Source organism: Pomacea canaliculata, linkage group LG5, assembly GCF_003073045.1.
Source record: "Pomacea canaliculata isolate SZHN2017 linkage group LG5, ASM307304v1, whole genome shotgun sequence".
Taxonomy (NCBI): Eukaryota; Metazoa; Mollusca; class Gastropoda; order Architaenioglossa; family Ampullariidae; genus Pomacea; species Pomacea canaliculata.
In genome coordinates, this window is record NC_037594.1 from 28,141,067 (window position 1) to 28,158,244 (window position 17,178).

Below are 17,178 nucleotides of genomic sequence, written 5' to 3' on the forward strand. Positions count from 1 at the left end.
GACTGACATTCTCTGCCTCAGGTAATTTCAGATCGTCGTCGGTGACATTTCCAAGATTGACAGTGTCATGGATTATCACTGGTGGGTCACGTGCACTTTCCTCACACATAAATGAATTGGCGTCTGAGGACGAGGCTCGCAGACTGATGGATGATAAGCAAGCCAATTTTCCAAATGTTGCGAGGTGTCTGGACAAATATGGGGATAGCCGACAACAAAGCAGAATTCGTTATCAGAAGGGATCATCACTCCATCAATTGCCAGTTGCTCTGTGATGGCAACTAAACATGGTGAGCGCCATCTGGGTAGTAAACTGGATTCGATCACGACTCCAAAAATACTCATAGAAACTAGTACAGTCTCCTTTTGACGTCAGTCTCCTAATGACGTCACACGCACAGGAAGTGTGTGAGGTCATTGCGAAGATTTGACGTCATTTTATCGTATGACGCACTCTGTGTGTAAGACTTGTAAGGCTCTGTCTTGCGGAAACTGATGAAAAGAAAATTCAATGGCGTTAGATAAGAGAGAGAAGAGGCAACGAAAATAAAGAGGCTGTGTTTTGTGGGGAAGGGGTGGATTGTTGAACTATACTTCTAGGTGAGAGTTCACTAAGAATGTAGACAGTTCATGGAAAAACCAAAAACGAGTACAGTCGCTGCAATGTCTGCAAAAAGCCTAAAGGAAAGCAGCGACACCCGGGCTTCGACCTCGAGTATTTATCCAGTGATGAAGGTCCATGCCTGCTGTACAGTGATGTAGGTCCATGCCTGCTGTACAGTGATGTAGGTCCATGCCTGCTGTTCAGTATAAAGCAAGAAAAGAGAAGGATACGGATGACTGGCGAATAGTCTGCTTTGTCATCGCTGACACCAAATAAACACGGCCAATCAGGTGAAGCGAATCAAGGTCCAATCAGACTCGTTGTTACAAATGATCTGTGGCTATATGTTGCCAGAGCTTTTGCTCTGTGCATCGAGTTTTCATCCACAAAAATCTCCAGCGCCTTCTGTCAAACATGCAGGGAGTCATAATAAGTTATACAAATGGCAACTAGGCATGCTGGGAAAACATGATTATTCGTTTTCTTCCTCGTTTACCGCACATTTCATCCCAGACCAGACTCAGGTGTGAGGCATGCAGGTGACTGCAGATGCGTTGGGAAGCCGTGTGCAAGTGAGCATACTTCCAAAAAAAAAAAAAAAGCGAGAGAGAGAGAGAACCCAGTCTAACGAGATAAGCAACAGCTTCATTGGAGTTCTTCTTCTTCCTCCCCCTTGACCTCCATTCCTCCTACATTGCCTTACGCTTATGAACTTTAACCTCTACGTGCGTTCTGTGTGCTTCATTTTCATCCCAGCCCCCATTTTCATTAATCATTTTTTTTTTTTAATTTTGTGGTTTATTTTACCACTGTCAGTCATACATCCAAATTCGAACATCAGAGAGAGCGAAGAAAAAAGTGAACAAACCATCTCAACACTTCAATTTTCTGCAATGCTTTATTACTGAATGCGCCATAAGAAACAATAACTGAAGGCCACTGGAAAAAACCGCCCACACTAAGGTCCGAACACAGCATGTTGAAACATAGGCGCTATCTCCGAAATATTGTACCGTCCTGGGGCTACATAGTCATTCCCGGTAAAAAGAAAATAATATACCGTTTGGGGGGTATGTGGATATTCCCCCGTTTAAAAACAACCGACCTCTGCAGTTATGTACATCACATGAGGTTCATCACACATATTAGCTACCATCCGAGTGCTAAAATTCCATACAGTGCAAAATCAAAACCAAGCAGATACTTTGACAGATTTTGTTTTGCATACAAAATAGTGCTATGCATTTTTGGTAACACATCTACATAATATTCGTGTTAAATATGTTGTCCTCTGGCGTATACTTCCTTCAAATCAATTGAATGCTGCAAATAAGCCGATGTAATGGTTAAAGTACATGTACAGCCTGTACACAGGAGTAAGAATAATCAGGTCAACTCGCAAAAAAGATGCATTTAAACAAAACCTTGGTGCTCCACAAGATTTAGCAACAGGTTAATTCTTTTCTAATAAACCATGCTGTGCATAATATTATGCACAATGTTTACAAATTCATAGCTTCCAAAAAGCGATACATACCGAGGAGCATCAACAACCAGCGAAATAAATCCCAGTGCGAGATGAAAAAACAAGAAAACCGCAAAGTGTTAAAATAATACAAACATAGCTTTGACATAGCGGCAAGTAGTTCTCGTCAACAGGTGCTGTGTTTGTTCAGGTTTAAAAAAAATTAAAATTAAAATTAAAAAAATGGACCAAATGCTTATTAGTGTGATGCTTGATGAGGCTATGATAGCTGGGTACAGAGCGGGTATTGGGTAGGTGTTTCAAGTTTCATCATCCGCTTTGGCGAGGCAACAACACATGCATCCTTGCCAGTCATCTGCAGCGATGACAGGAAATGTGTCCTCTTGGTGACCGCCTCTCAACCTCTTTTCTTTTTAAAAAAAAGTGCAAGAAGGAATCTGAGACACTAGTCTGTCATTAATCCTCGTTTCCTTCTCATTATCTGACAAGATGACTCGCTGAATGGAGCTATTAATAAATGCAGGGAATAAAAACATGCTTCCGGTGTAATAACGAATTTCTAAGAATATATGGGCTTTGAACTCCGCTCAACCTGGCCTTATACACGCTTGAAACACAATACCATTGGCAGACCATGAGCTGCCAATAGTTAATACTGCTTTTCTTTCTCTCTCATTCTATCTCACAATCTCTCTTTCTCTCGCTAGTGTCATTCATTTATGGCGCCCATTGCTTTAGCAAACACCAACAACACTCATCACAGCTCTGAAGAAACAATATTCTCGGTATGAGCAACATGTAACAAATGCAGGAAAGACATGACAGCGCACTGGAACTGGAGGAGGGACGGCATCCACAACTCTGCTTTGGACACAGCTCCCCTCAGAACAACGGGATCAAAGGTCAACTACACTCCCTCCCTCTTTTCCCCTCCCCCCGTTCTACCCAGTTGATCCTTTGGTGTGTAGTCTTAACTACTGTCATCACAGTGAAGGGAAAACAAGTGAAGGTGAGGGACAAACTCCTAAAAGATGTCTTCTGAACAAGTAAAAATTTCAGGAACCTGCATTCAGGTTAACATATGCAAACATTGAAAAAACAAAAACAAAAGTTTGAAAGCTTTCCGATGTTGTCCAACACTGCAGGCGCCATTGCAACTTGCCGGCCACCGTTTTCTGACATTTCTCTTGTCGACAAGGGCTCATATCTGAGGTTTGTCATTATCTCTAACCTTTCTTATATTAAATTATTTAGCAAGAAACAAAACATTAACAATAACTGGTACAGATTTCGGACAGCTTATGTTAAAAGTCAGTTTTCAAGGAAATAAATATTTTAATTTCTGATTTCTTCCTGCATTTCTATTAAAAGATTGTTCGAAGTGTCGAGTATTTATTGTTTACTCCGATTGAAGGATGACACAGACAAAATCAAATCTTATTTAATGTTAAACTTATTCAATTTACAGTTCATATATATATGAATACAATACATACTCTACATATATATTAGAATATTATGTATTTTACATGTATATATATATTTATTCGCGTAATTTCATTTTGAAAATAACTAATCCTTAATAAATCTCTATCTTTGCTAAAATGTTTTTCTCTAGCTCAGACAAACACACACACATGTGTACAAAAAGCAGGCACGCACGATCTGATTAAAATAAGAGTATATATATAAAACTCACGGCAGCGCCCTGTACTCAGTAACGGGGATGAGAATTTTCAGCGAAGAAGCAAATCCAGAGCAAAATTGAGCAACATCGGAATGCATAGCTAATGCCCTCTTACATCCAACATGATCTTGCTTCTACACTTTCTCACATTCCACCCCTTCCTGCCACCCTGTCCGGACGTTGGCGGGGGGTAACTGGGAGGGGGAGGGGGAAAACCCACAAGCAAGGAATGATCACAACCACTACGGTCTTCCACCAGTTCAGCTAATAATGAACACTACTCATGCAGCTCATAGGTCAGTGTGCAGATGTGTAATCTTTTGTCGACTGGTGGACAGAAGTCGGACAGACAATCGGGGAGGTTGGGGAGAAGTACAGGGCCTAGTCATTTACAAGTTAGAACTATATTTCAATGACCCACAAAAGACCAAAAAAGAAAAGGATGAAAATTATAAACCAAAACAATACTTGATGCATCTTATCCCCACTACCAACAGTTTATCCCACAGATTTTTAAACATCCCATCCCCCCTTGCTGCAGGGAGCTGGGTACTACCCCATCTTGATGACAGCAAATATCCTGCTCAGTGAAACCACGTGATGCATTTCCGTCATCGAAGACGAGCCCCACAGTCCACCCTCACATCCTCCAGTCCTGGGAGGAGCAGAAACTCTCCTCCGCAGCAGCAGTCCTCGTACGTGTCAGGCCTCCAGCAAGTGTTTATCACAAGTAACTGTCCTCATCACAAAGTAACGATTCCCGGCTGGGCTCCACGTATGCACTTTTTTTTCTTTTTTCTTCTTTTTTTTTTCAAAACAGTATGCCAGACATTAAAACGAAGATGACAAAAGGGTAACAATGGCAGCAGATGATGACATATAAACAGGATCAGGATCATAAAGATGAGAACGACGACGAGTGCCAAGAATGATAGATAATAGAAGCAATCTGGCGACGGGAACTGAAGAGGGGGGTGGGAGAGAGAGAGATAATCTCAAAAAAGTATATATCAGGAAGAAAAGAAAGAATTAAGGAGGGAAGAAATTTTTTGGTATCTTCTGTTCGGCTTCAATTAGTTTTAAGTGTAACTCTGCTTTTATAAAGAATTTTCTCTAGAAATTTACCCTCGGCAGCTGTTTATTGCGATGTAACGATCCTCAAGTTTTCTGTTGCTTTCTTGGAGGGGACTGACTCATCTAGGTGAAGTGTTCATGTAACACAACCATCTCTACCACATCCGGTCTTTAATGTCTTCCCTTCCCGACATTCCAGGTCGGACATGGCTGGAACAATCGGTGAAGGTCTCTCACCTCCATCCACACACAGTCCCCTCCCACCACCTACAAGAAACGACTCACCCCAGTTAATATCACAAGCCCCCGTCCACTTACCATTGCGGACAGTGTTAGAGGTAGTTCGTTTAAAGAAGGGAAGGTAGAGTCCAAAATGTGTGAATACCCAGGTGTCGCCAGTGACAAGTCTACATGCTAAATAGTTGCCCTAATGCTTCAGTCTCATAGAGGATTTGGGGGGGAGCAGAAATCAACCACTTGGTGACAGCTACTGCTTTATTCCCAAGAAAAAAAGCAGAAATCAACCATCTGCATGGCTGCTATTGCTTTACTCCCAGGAAAAAAAAACAGAAATCAACCACCTGCATGGCTGCTACTGCTCCAGTCCCCAAAAAAGTATATATATAAAAAAGAAGCAAAAATCAGCAAGTTGTTCGGCTACTTTAGTCTCAGAAGAAATAAAATCAAGCGGTCTTCATGATGCCCAAGCTGCTGCCAAAGAAAAGACCATCTTCCTTCTCAGCAGATGAAAAGTCCAAGAACTCGCTTGAAGAATTACACGAGGGCTGAAACCTGTCGTCAGAAAGAGCAGAAGGCGCGCGCTGGCTGATACACTTGAAGAACTCGCAAGCGAATGAAGGTCTAGCTGCTCACTTCCGGCGCCTTTCGCTCCCACCTGGACCCCCTCCCCGTTTGGCAATGTCCTGATGTGTGATGAGAAATCGTAGGTCAGCGATAGAAGCTTCTCGCACAGCTTTTAGTGTTTGCGTGGAATCGAGAGGGCCTGGTCTTTGCTCAAGCTTCCTGCTTAATACCGATCTGCAGGGGAACTTCGATTCCTTCCGGCTGATGCGCGAACTTCATGTTGCGCAGGCGCAGTGAGACGGCTGCCGTCAGCGCAGCTCCCTTGCCACTTCCGTCGTGGGAAAGCACGAGCTTGAACTGTAACACACCAAGGCCAGAAAGGATTATGCCTCCGCCCAAACAACATTTCACAGAAAACAATTTCCAAACAACATTTCAAAGAAAACAATTTGATTGGTTAAAACCTCTCAACTAAGGACATCACCCCATGAAACAAATTTCATGTTTGTTTTTAAATTCTGAGAAGGACAGTGACTAAAGGCATTCCTATCACAATGATTTTTGGTTCTGCAACTGACCTTTAGCCCAGGTTTGACGAGCTCCTGGATCTTGAGGCACATGAGGTTGTGGAAGCGAGGGTGGAAACGGTAGAGCGAACCGTCCACAGCGATGGTGATCTCCGGCTTGTTCATCCGGTTGATCAGGGATGCCAGGCCTGAAAATAACACAAAACATGGGCTTCAGATAAATGCTACCACATCCCCGCACATAAATACCCTGGTCATAGTCCAAACATAAAACATAGTCCACACTCTCACACACATAGGTCATACCCCGGTAATGGTACCCCGGTCATACTACCCTCGCTCACACACATACACTCTCTCACACATGCACAATATTTTCATGTCTGTGTAATCAGAAAGAATGGATGCGAATGGGAGAATCAGGAGGAAGAAGGAGGACATAAAAGAAAAGGAAGGAAGGAAGGCGAAGTGTACCAACCTGCTGCGGCCAGGAATGCGGCTCGTGCAGAGATGAGCGTGCACACATACTTGACGATCTTGCAGTCTTCAGTCGTGTAGTTCTCCACTCCCAGCTCATCCAGCACTTGCTTGGTGTTGCGGAAAAATTCGTCTGTGTCGCTGTGTCAATGAAAAAAAGAATCTGTGAGCTATTCAACAATTTTCTGACAAAATATCACTATCAACACCTTAGCAACAAGCCTTCAAGACCATCCAAGGATCCAGAACAAACAAATATATATAATTTCGTATGTAAGAAACAATGTTCAATTGTAGAATAGGTATAATGACTATGAAGGAAAAGAACTGCTCACCTTTCGATTTCAGAAACATATTTGGTGAAGAAGCGGCCACGTTCAAACAGCTCACACTCGTGGTCAACGGAGCGGAACAACAGGTTCTCCATCGTCAGTCTTTCCAGCACCAGCCTCACGATCTCGCCCATGTACATGCCGGATATCATCTTCTCCATGCTGCCAGCAGAGAGAGAGAAAGGGGGGAGGTATATTTAACCTGTGTTCATTCTTTCTTTCTTCCACCATCTAATAGACGAAAAATGCGTCGAGCTATTTGGGATGAAAGTTATTGTCACATCGCATCCGGAAAGCTCGCGACTGATTACACTCAGCTGAGGGGTGGATGGGAGAGGGGTGGATGGGAGAGGGTGACTTGATGTTTGGCATTCTATTTCTAGCTGTCAGACATGATGTTTGCCACCCAAACCAATCTCGCCCATCACTGTGGGGCTGCTGACCGTTGTAGGGTTTCTCGAAACCAAACTCCGGTGGCAGAAATCGGTTGACATCTTCGACCTTACGACTGTACTAAGGTTTCCTACTCGACTAAGACGAATGCACATGGGTTTCTTACATATATTATTATTCAAACACTTGGACTAGACGAACCCACATTTATTAAGTTTCAAAATAATAAGAAAACCATGTTAACCTATTTTTTTAACTTCTTTAAGAATTAAAAACTGAGTTAAGACACTCACATCTGTTTTCCCGGGTTAATGGAGAAAGTGTCTAGCTCTCTGTCGTACTCGGTTCTGAGGAAGTCCAGGCACCCGTTGTCACCAAATGCACCCCATTCTGTATTGATGATCACCTGAAATCACCCAAACAGGTAGCTGATGACAGGCAAAATTCTTTCTAAAACGATGAACTGGGTTCTAGTTACCAAAGGCTGATTCTGTTCTTCACACACACACATTACTCAAAATAAATAAATGCAAACGCGCGCGACGAAGAAGGTCAGACTGGTGCATGCTGACCCGTGACCCTGCGACCTGCCTCACCTGTTCAGGGTGGTTCTGCTCCTCGTCCCAGGTCTGGACGTTGTCCAGGGTCTCCATGTAGCAGGCGTTGCAGCCGGTGCCGAGGATCAGGCCGATCTCGCAGTTCCGGTCCACATGCGCCGCCGACATCAGTGTGCCCACGGCGTCGTTGACGATGGCCACGATCTCCACGTTGCAGTTCTGCAAGAATCACACCAAGCCCTCGACAGTTGAGCCTTCAGTTGGTAGTATCACAACATGGAATTTTGGGATTATGTGGACAAAGTCACATTCCCTGAGTCACATCTTTTTTCTAGCATTTTTCAATCTGATTCTTTCATATATGATTTTTTTCTCCATGACATCATTAATTCCCTGCCCGTCTCCTGATTCTGCCCTCTCCTTACCGTTCTCCTCTTGAGCGCCTCCTGGAGCAGGGCGCAGATGTCTTCGCCCACCACACCCTCGCACCGGAACCCCTTGGTCCACTTGGACAGGCGCGCCTTCGCCAGACCCTCCTGCTTGCAGGGGAAGGAGAAGGTGAAGCCCAGGGGCAGCGTGTGGCCCGTCAGGTTGTGGTCGCGCACAAACTTGCCGATGCAGTCGGCGATGTGGTCGAACAGCTGAAAGACAAACAAACATGGGCCGTGATGAGCTTGGCCGTGGACCTGCCGAGGATGTGGACAACACAAGACACTGAAACTTTCTTTCTCTTTCCTTGCTGTCTTTCTCCAGACAGGAATGACAGTTATGAACGAGATAAACCCCTTCGTTAAATCAGCAAACTGTTTTTTGTTTGTTTGTTTTTTTCTCTCTCTCTAATGCCTATTCTTGGTAGGTGGTCCGGTGGCGCAACGGTGAGCGCCTGTCACCAATACAGTAAAGATTGACTACCCTGGGTTCAGTTCTCGTCTCATCACGCAGTTTTTTTCTCGGCATGTGATATCTGTTTACATGGCTGGCTGCTTGCCGTGATATATTCTTATATGCTGGCTCGGTGTAAAACACCAATTCCCCCCAACTCCCCGTATTCTCGGTTATTTGGAACAGACTCAAGATGTTCTACTTTTTTCATGGACGTGCACAGCATGAGCCGCAAATAAAGAGCAAAACGGTTGTGTGCAGAAGACGTGCAGGATTAGAGAAAAAACATAAAGAATAAATAAAATCCGAATGCAGCACAACAGTGCGAGCAAATCCAGTTTTTATTTAAAGCATGGTCGACATGTCACGTGTGGCCATGTTGGGCGAGTCGGTGCTCCAGCAACTGCCAACAGCTCACGCTTGGTGCACATACAATGGTGGCCATGCCTCAGTTTAATCACGCAGTCGTCATTCAGTGACACAGAGCTGTTGTCGTGAAACTGGTGTTGCTTCGTGTGGAGGTTGTCCTGTATCCTGGCCATGTTTTTTACCCACCACGTCTGCTACTGACTTTCAACTTTCACCTTTTAACTTTGCCACAGAGTGTTCTGTCTCTGGGACAAAAATTACACGGTTAACGCGTGGAGAGTGATAAGGCTTGCTGTAAAATACATGTTTATACATTTTTGGAGGAGATGGTGCGGCAGCACACACTCTCTCTCCTGTTTTCATAATTTTTTTCTGCAAACTTGCTCGTCTTTTGACCATTCAGCAACCTGCTTTATTTGTTGCCTGTTCTGTTGCTCGTTTGTCTCACTCTCGTACCAGGCAATGCCCTGGCGATGGTCATTTAACAGGTGCAAAGGGCATACCCGCTCTCTCCAAACATTGAAGAACTTAATCCCCGCTATCATCAACTCTTTAAAATATACCGACTCCCCAAACCCTTATCTGCCGGAGTGATGCTAAACCTCTTTTTGTCGCTGCTGAGGCCGGCACGATCCCCCTCCTCCCTCCCTGCCCCCCAGACAGTTCATCAAACCACAAATCCGCTCAGCTGAAAACCACCCACCCACCCTACCCCTCCAAACTCCTTCAAGGCCAGCCTTGCTCTGAGTCCGAATGTTCTCGCCAATAAGACATGTTGCTGCTGCTGCTGGTGGTGGTGCTGCTGCTAGGGACGTGACTCGCAAAGCCTCGCCACTCCTTAAAAAAAAATCTTGCTGCGCAAATCTGGCCTATTTTCAGCTGAATATCAGCTGTTTCTGCCATTTTCGCAGGAGAGCCCGCTTGGGGCAGACAAGGAGCCAACTGTGATCCCCCGGTCAATCTCGGCTATCATATTTAGGTCCCAAAACAGGGCCGGTTTTCTCACCCGGTGCTGGATGCTTATTACTCGTGGAGGGAACACTGCCAAAGATGCTGCCAAACCGTTTTACGATTTCCGGGTTATTAAAGATGCTGGCTGGCTGTCCTTTTAAAAAAAATAACAACAACAAAGTTGGTACGGGGAGGGGGTAAGGTCAGAACTCGATTTTAAACGTGTTTCTTTGGACTGTTTACAAAAACAGTTTTCCCTCAAGAACAAACCCTAACTATCGCCAGTTGTGATAAACAAGAAACACGATGAGTTTATATCCCGTGTGTTCGGTACAAAAAGGGCTTCTAAATGTGGACAGGACCTTCAAAGTATTGAACCAAACTTACTGATATATATATACATCATATTCTGTAAGATGAAGTCCGGAGAGATTTAACGAGGGCTGAAGATTCGCGTGGAATAATTAATAACTGTTTATTGAAGAAAGGTACCTGGGTGCCCGTTCCCAACATGATGCGCTGAGGAATTAGGTAGGTCTTGGACTGGATGTCGATGTCGTGGCCCTGAAGCCTCACCAGCAGCACACGAAAGTTGGTTCCACCAAGGTCAAGCGCCAGGAAGTCCCCCTTTTCTGCAGATGGAAGTTTTAATGGCGATGAACCATGGACATATCACCAACAGCTCTAATACATGTCTTATTGCGAATCCTTTACTTGCTAATTTAATAGGGAGTATGGAAACCCTTTTTATGTTCACAGAGAGAGACAGAAGAAAGAAGCATCTGCCTCACAAGTCATCACAGTCGTAACAGCCACGCACACCACCCAGACACACAAAGCCGTCCTTAGGAAAGAACTTTAGGTTGAGAGTATCGCCAACACCTACCACTGCCGTCGGGCAGGGATCTGACGAAGGTGGGGAACATCTTGATGTCGGCGATAGAATGCGTGTGACGCTGCAAACCGTTGTCCATCTCCTGGTGAAGCAGGTGCATCACCCGCTTGTACGACGACGTCGACAGTTTGAAGCCTTTCACGAAGGCTTCGATCTGGAAAGACAACCGTGAAAGGACACGTGACTTAGGGACGGGAGCAGAGATCACTGTGTACTAGCAAATCGGCTAAAGGAGGGGGGAGCGGAGATCGGGGTGGGAGTCAACGAATTAATTTAAATTTAAATAAATAAAGTCACAGACACTCTCGTCAACCAAAAAATTATTCATCCTAATTTTTTTAAAAACAAAACAACAACAAAACGCCACAGTCAAGAACAAGACAGAAACCAACATTATTCGGGTATTCGGACTAGTACCCGAATCACCGGAAGGAATCTCTGCACACATTGAAATCCTATCTCCATTTCTTTCTCCCTTGTCTCAGCAAACCCCATACATCAACCTCTACAACTGTTCAGTCGGGAGACCCAAGACTTCAATATCCTTCTGCCACATGCATCCTCCTAACCTTGTGACCTCTCCCCGACAATCATTGATGCCATTCAAAGTATCTTGTACCCGAGAAAGCGGTCAGCAACCGGCAGCTGGATGGTCTGGCAGCTGCTGACCGATATAATGGTGAGGTGACAGCCACTGGATGGTCTGACATCTTAAAAAAGATCTCTTGATGTCTACCCACAGTCGCCTGGATGGACAGGGATTGCCGGCAAGATTATTGTACCCCAAGGGGGACGACTACAGGCATCAGGTAGTGGAGTGGTGATCGAGGGGAGATAAAACATCACTATGGTGACGTCAGAGACCCCTGCTGGCTTCTACCCACACCAAGATTCCACAGACTAGTCGCACACCTTTACCGACTGATAAGATACTCAGTTTAGTATATGAAAGCCTGCTTCTTTTTGTGTTTATTAAACACAGATAAGCTTACTATCCGGTTTCGTAAGCTCCAGTACTCTCTCTAACCTCTGAACTGTGTTCTGCATATGTTCTTCAAACACTAAACAGAAAATAATGTCAGTTTAATTTTTTTTTTCAAAAGTCAGTTTCCGAATTATTAATTAAAACGAACTATTACGACCGAGATAAATGAAAATGCTGATATTTATGGTTATTCTGCCGACATGATTTGTGGGTCTGAAGCCGGGTGAGAGAAAATCTCATCAGTGGACGGAAGACAGGACGGAGCCTAGTTATTGATTGAGTGCTGGAAAGGAAATAACTTGTCCACCTAAGACTGCGCAAAAGGCTGGACAAAGATGTCGGTCAGTTTTCTCCAGGGGTCCAAACTCAAACCGCCAACCGTAATCTCTTCTTTGCAAGCTTCTTGAAATGAATGCCAAGAAAACACGATAAACCCGGATACATGCGCAAAACACTTTTCTTGAAGTCCGGTTCCCTAGCTGCCTCCCTCCCACTGGTGTGCAGCACATCTCCTCCCCTCATTAGTCCAGTTAAGGAGGGGAAAAAAACTTGAAATCTCTCCCACCTCCTCCAGATGGCGAGGTGATGTTTTCTTGACACCAGAGTTGCATAACTGAATTTTTTTATTTAATACTCCTCCTTTCAAAAAAAATCTTTAAACAGCAAAACAAGAGCTGATGGTCAATACTTGCGATTGTTACATATTCCAACATAGTCAAGATTCCATGGAATGAAGTGACGGGGGTTAGGGGGTCAAAGTTCGCTCTCTGACACTTTCAATGTATAATGGCGACCAAACATTTTCTGGAAAAGTGTCCAGCAAGCGTGGCTGGGGTGGGAGGTGGGGATAGGGGAGACAGAAATGGTCGCTAAAAATGGTAAAGTGGGGGGATTGTGTTTGGGGTGGGGGTGGGTCGGAGGGATTGTGTAACGACGATGACGAGGAGGGAAAGAGAACCAACATCTTAGCAGCAGCTGTGACTGCCGAGTCTGGCAATGTTTCCCGTGACCTCTCCTGTGACTGCTGAGTCTGACAATGTTTCCCGTGACCTCCCCCCTGGCTTGCATTGCGATTGTTCTCACTTATCTGCTCCACCATCGCATCCAACATGTGGTGTCAGGACCGTGCACAGCCCCGACCTTCCTTCTTCGCTGGCGATGAGACGATAATTACGAAGAAGAAACGACGATGAGGAAGATGAGATTGAGAAGAATGTTCATCATGATGATGAAAATGATCTTGATAATTTGTCAGCAGCTGTGAGTTTTCGAGCTCTGCCCTCCTTCCCCAACACCATCAGACAGTGGTGCGACTGTTTCCCTCATGAATTTCTTTTCATTTACTTACTGATTTCATGTCTTATCGGACTCGTGTCAAAACAAGTTGCCAGGGCGAACAAACCATTTTCTATCATCCTGGAAACTTCTCATGCACCCCCTGTACCCTCTTTACTCACACCCCTCCCCTACAAAAAAGTGATAATTAAAACTGGGAGTGAGGGAAGGAAGGAAGAGGAAGGTGTGTGAATTCTGAAAAATCTGAAAAACCTCCAAACAAACTGAACCTTATTCCTCCGTCCGCTGTCTTTGCCTTGCATTGAGCCGACTGATTACATATTTTCATTAATTGGATTAATTACTAAATCACTCGGAAGATCAAATGTTTAACTCCGTCTTTTTATTATTATTGTTCTCTCGTTTCCTGTACTTTATCAGTTTAAAAAAAAAATGAAGGTCCGTTTATTGACTCATTTCACAAGTTGTGTGTTGCTTACAAAAATCAGTTTTCTTTTCTTAGAGGTGTCGGCCTTCAATTCTTCCGTTTTTGTCTTCGCCTTTCGGCTTACGCATAGTATGAAATAAATGTTAAAAAAATTAAATGAAAAAAAATGACAGCTCCGTGAAGGAAAAGATAACATTTAGATGAAATACACTCAAGAGACAAAAATATACCATAAACATTAAGATAAGGGGTTTCCACTTCCAAAAACATTTATCTCGCGAAAAAAAAAAACCAGTTTTGTTACAAATTTAAAAATACAACTTGTTCGCAGAAAGGAGAAAATAAAAACAGATAAAGAAAGAGCGAGAATTGTAGGTAAGGAAGACATGAGCGCTGGACAGAAATGTGAGACAGGCCAAGCAGCTCTTGGAGTCTGTGAGCGCCGCTGCATGCGCAGTGTGCAGGTGCTGATGCAGGTGCTGGTGCAGGTGACTGCACACTGCAGGCTGCTGGCCTGTGACGTAACAACACCAGCAGGTTCCGCAGCCCGGCTGTATCGATCTCTAAAGACAAGCTTCGAGACATCACTCCATCCCACCCACCTCCTGACACTCCACCCACTGTTATATTGGACAGAACCGAAATTTATAAACGACAGTCGCATCTTGTCAATCTTTCTCTTCCCCTCCCCCCCCCTCATCCCACATTTCTGCTCTCTAATGACCGAAGGTTTATTTCCCTCTGAGACGGCCGAGGGTTTATTAAACAGTCGTGGCGGGGTGTAATGGGATGGTACCCTTACTGTTGACCAAATCCTCCTAAAACTCAGCTTCCGAATCTCCTGTCAGCACTCTCCCTTTACTCGTCTACCTCCATCTTTGATAAAAAGGGGAAGGGGAAAGATGGGGGTCACTGGAGCTGACTTGCTGAATTTAACTGCCTTTGATTGACTTGTAGTTTGGTTGTTGCTTGTTTTGTTTCGTTTTGGGTTTTTTTTTGTTTTTTGTTGTTGTTTTTTTTGTTTTTGTTTTTTTTTTTTTTGTTTGTTCTTGTTTTTAGGAAAATCAGTTACTTTACTACTTCTTCACCACAATTTTTAATTTCTGCTGTTTAAAGCTACCTCATATGGTTAAAAAAAACTGCACGGGTTTAAAAAGGAGGCCGCCAATAGTTAGTTTGAAAAAAAGCTGACATGAACAGACTACTTATAATTACATGTCCGCACTTATATCTTTGACTTGATCCAAATATGCTTTCCAACAGCCGAAAATATTGTTTTGATTTCTGCCAACTAATGTGATTTGGGATTGATTGTCCTCACCCAGACTGTTTCTTCACCGACATAAAAGCCCGGATGTCGCGCGTCAGTCGGACTTATTTAGAACAGTCTGGGATTCGCTCCAACAGCATTTGTGTTGGTGGCCACAGACATCCAGTGCAGCCGAGTCCTAACGGGCACGATGTCTATGTACGGACGTCCTTGGGTTGAAGGTTAATGTATGCAAGATAGAGGTGTGGGCAGACACACACCCCGTTTCAACCAATCAAAACTCGGCAGTGAGGTCAGAGCTGTAACAGAACATAACACACCACAGTGTCGGCCTCACCGACTTGGCCGTCTGCCAAAACGACAACAGCCTCTAGTTCATCATGGTCCTAGCAAATACTCGAGTATCTCACTGTTACAACCTCCATGTACACCGTGGACATCATTACTGCTGACAAAACAGTTTCAAACCTCCAACGGACTGGTTAAAAATAAACAAACACACAAACAGGACTTGTACAGATTCTGGAACAGCAGACGACACCGACGTTGAATTATGAAACGATCGTGTTTCAAAACCTTACTCGTTAATTTTAAATCGCAAAAAATAGACAGAAGAATGAACTTCACGAAGAATATTTTCAATAACAGATACTTTTAAAAAAATTTTTAAAAAAGTCTGTGCGAGAGTGTGTGAGTGTGTTTGTGGTTTTCTCGAAGTCGAGGTTCAAAAATATTTTTCTTACCTTGTTGTATTTGTTAAGCTGGTCGTGTGTGGCCGGCATGGTGTCTGGCTGGAGTCAACAGTTACAATCCGAGGCTGAGAGAGAGAGCCAAGCACAGAGCGCGATATCTTGCTACAAACAAACAGCGACAACCTTCCTGCGCCCACTGCCACAAGCCAACTGTCTGCCTCACCCGCTCGCGCCAGCTAAGTACACAGCAGTTTGTTCCCCTTCCATGTGTAATCACCTCATGTTTATTCATGAGCAGCCCCCCAAGCTGCTAGCGGGTCGTGTGCAAAGCTTCTCCTATACGCAGCATCTGACGACGAGTCGAGCGCTGGAGACGATGTGTTGTTAGTGTTGTCGAGCAATACTGAGTCGGGTGGGTTGGCTGGAAGAAGACAAGAAAAGAACACTGAGAGGGGGTTGGTAATGTAGGGTAGACGAGAGACGGGTAGAGGTGAGGCAGGCTGGCTGTTATGCAAATCCAAATAGAGGCGGGTCTAATCCCATGGATCCATGGAGGTATAGAAAAGTTTATGCTTCCTGATTTGAAGTGCGATACTTTATCCAGATTATCGTGACGATATCGCATGCTGTATCACTGACACCGCGATTTGTCTTTTTTTTTCTTTTTTCTTCCATCCTTCCAGCACTGTAGCCTGTCGTTGGTCGCTGATGATGCAAGCATATGGTTAGTGATCCGCGGTAGCGCAGGGGGAGGCCGTGTGCAGTGTTGTTATTAGAGTATGGGGTTGTCTGTTGTTGTTTTTTTCCTCACAGTTATTATGTTGTTGTATACCTGATTCATATTTCTACCCCTTCCTGACTAGAAGCTTGTATACGGTAACAGTGAAGTACAGCATGATATAATCATACAATAGTATAATATATTACATTAAAATACACTACAATACAGTAATGTACAAACATACTATTTCTATACACTTATATAGCATGAGAATTGTTTTTAATGGCAAGATGAGTTATTCAGTCCACTACACTCTCAAGAAGCTCGATACGTCACGTGATATCCTTTCCAGCCCTTATCAGCCACGGGGCGAACACTCGTCGGCCTCACCTTGGGAGTGATCCAGATTTCTGAAGACTTTTTGTCCCCGGAGCATACAGCAGAAACCTCCTCATACTACATTTTTAGCCCTCTACAGACACTGAGCCGAACCCACAATTGTCAAAGTGTTTGGACCTGTGTGTGTGTTTTGCCGGCATGTAAGACAATTTTAAATTATTTATATTGTTTTGTTTATATATTATAGTTTTTATCAGCTGTTGGTATTAGGAGTAGGTATAGCCGTATTGAAATGACCGCTGTCTAACAAATGAACCCTACCCTTTAGAAAACTGCCATATTTTTGTACAAATACAGAGAATAATGAAGTTATTTATGCGCGCATCCGGGACAAATGTTTTTACCACCAG

General features: G+C 44.1%; 1 protein-coding gene across 1 annotated transcript; it reads right to left on the reverse strand.

The window, feature by feature from the left end:
* Positions 1–1,488: 1,488 nt before the first annotated feature.
* On the reverse strand, positions 1,489–15,945 carry LOC112565246 (hexokinase type 2-like). The gene is made up of 10 exons (XM_025240609.1): positions 15,760–15,945; positions 11,030–11,192; positions 10,636–10,775; positions 8,367–8,582; positions 7,981–8,160; positions 7,678–7,790; positions 6,995–7,153; positions 6,661–6,800; positions 6,234–6,370; positions 1,489–6,012 (listed from the first exon to the last, which is right to left on the reverse strand). The coding sequence occupies exons 1-10, from the start codon at positions 15,796–15,798 to the stop codon at positions 5,866–5,868; spliced, it is 1,434 nt and encodes a 477-aa protein (XP_025096394.1). The 5' UTR covers positions 15,799–15,945; the 3' UTR covers positions 1,489–5,865.
* Between the last annotated feature and the right edge of the window lie 1,233 nt (positions 15,946–17,178).

What these genes read in the sequence shown, in the direction of transcription:
- LOC112565246 (XM_025240609.1), bottom strand. Translation starts at nt 15,798, where the DNA reads ATGCCGGCCACACACGACCAGCTTAACAAATACAACAAG. An exon ending in ATCCCTGCCCGACGGCAGTG is followed by an intron (nt 10,776 to 11,029) that starts GTAGGTGTTGGC and finishes TTCCATCTGCAG; the next exon opens with AAAAGGGGGACTTCCTGGCG. An exon ending in AGCAGAACCACCCTGAACAG is followed by an intron (nt 7,791 to 7,980) that starts GTGAGGCAGGTC and finishes GGGTGATTTCAG; the next exon opens with GTGATCATCAATACAGAATG.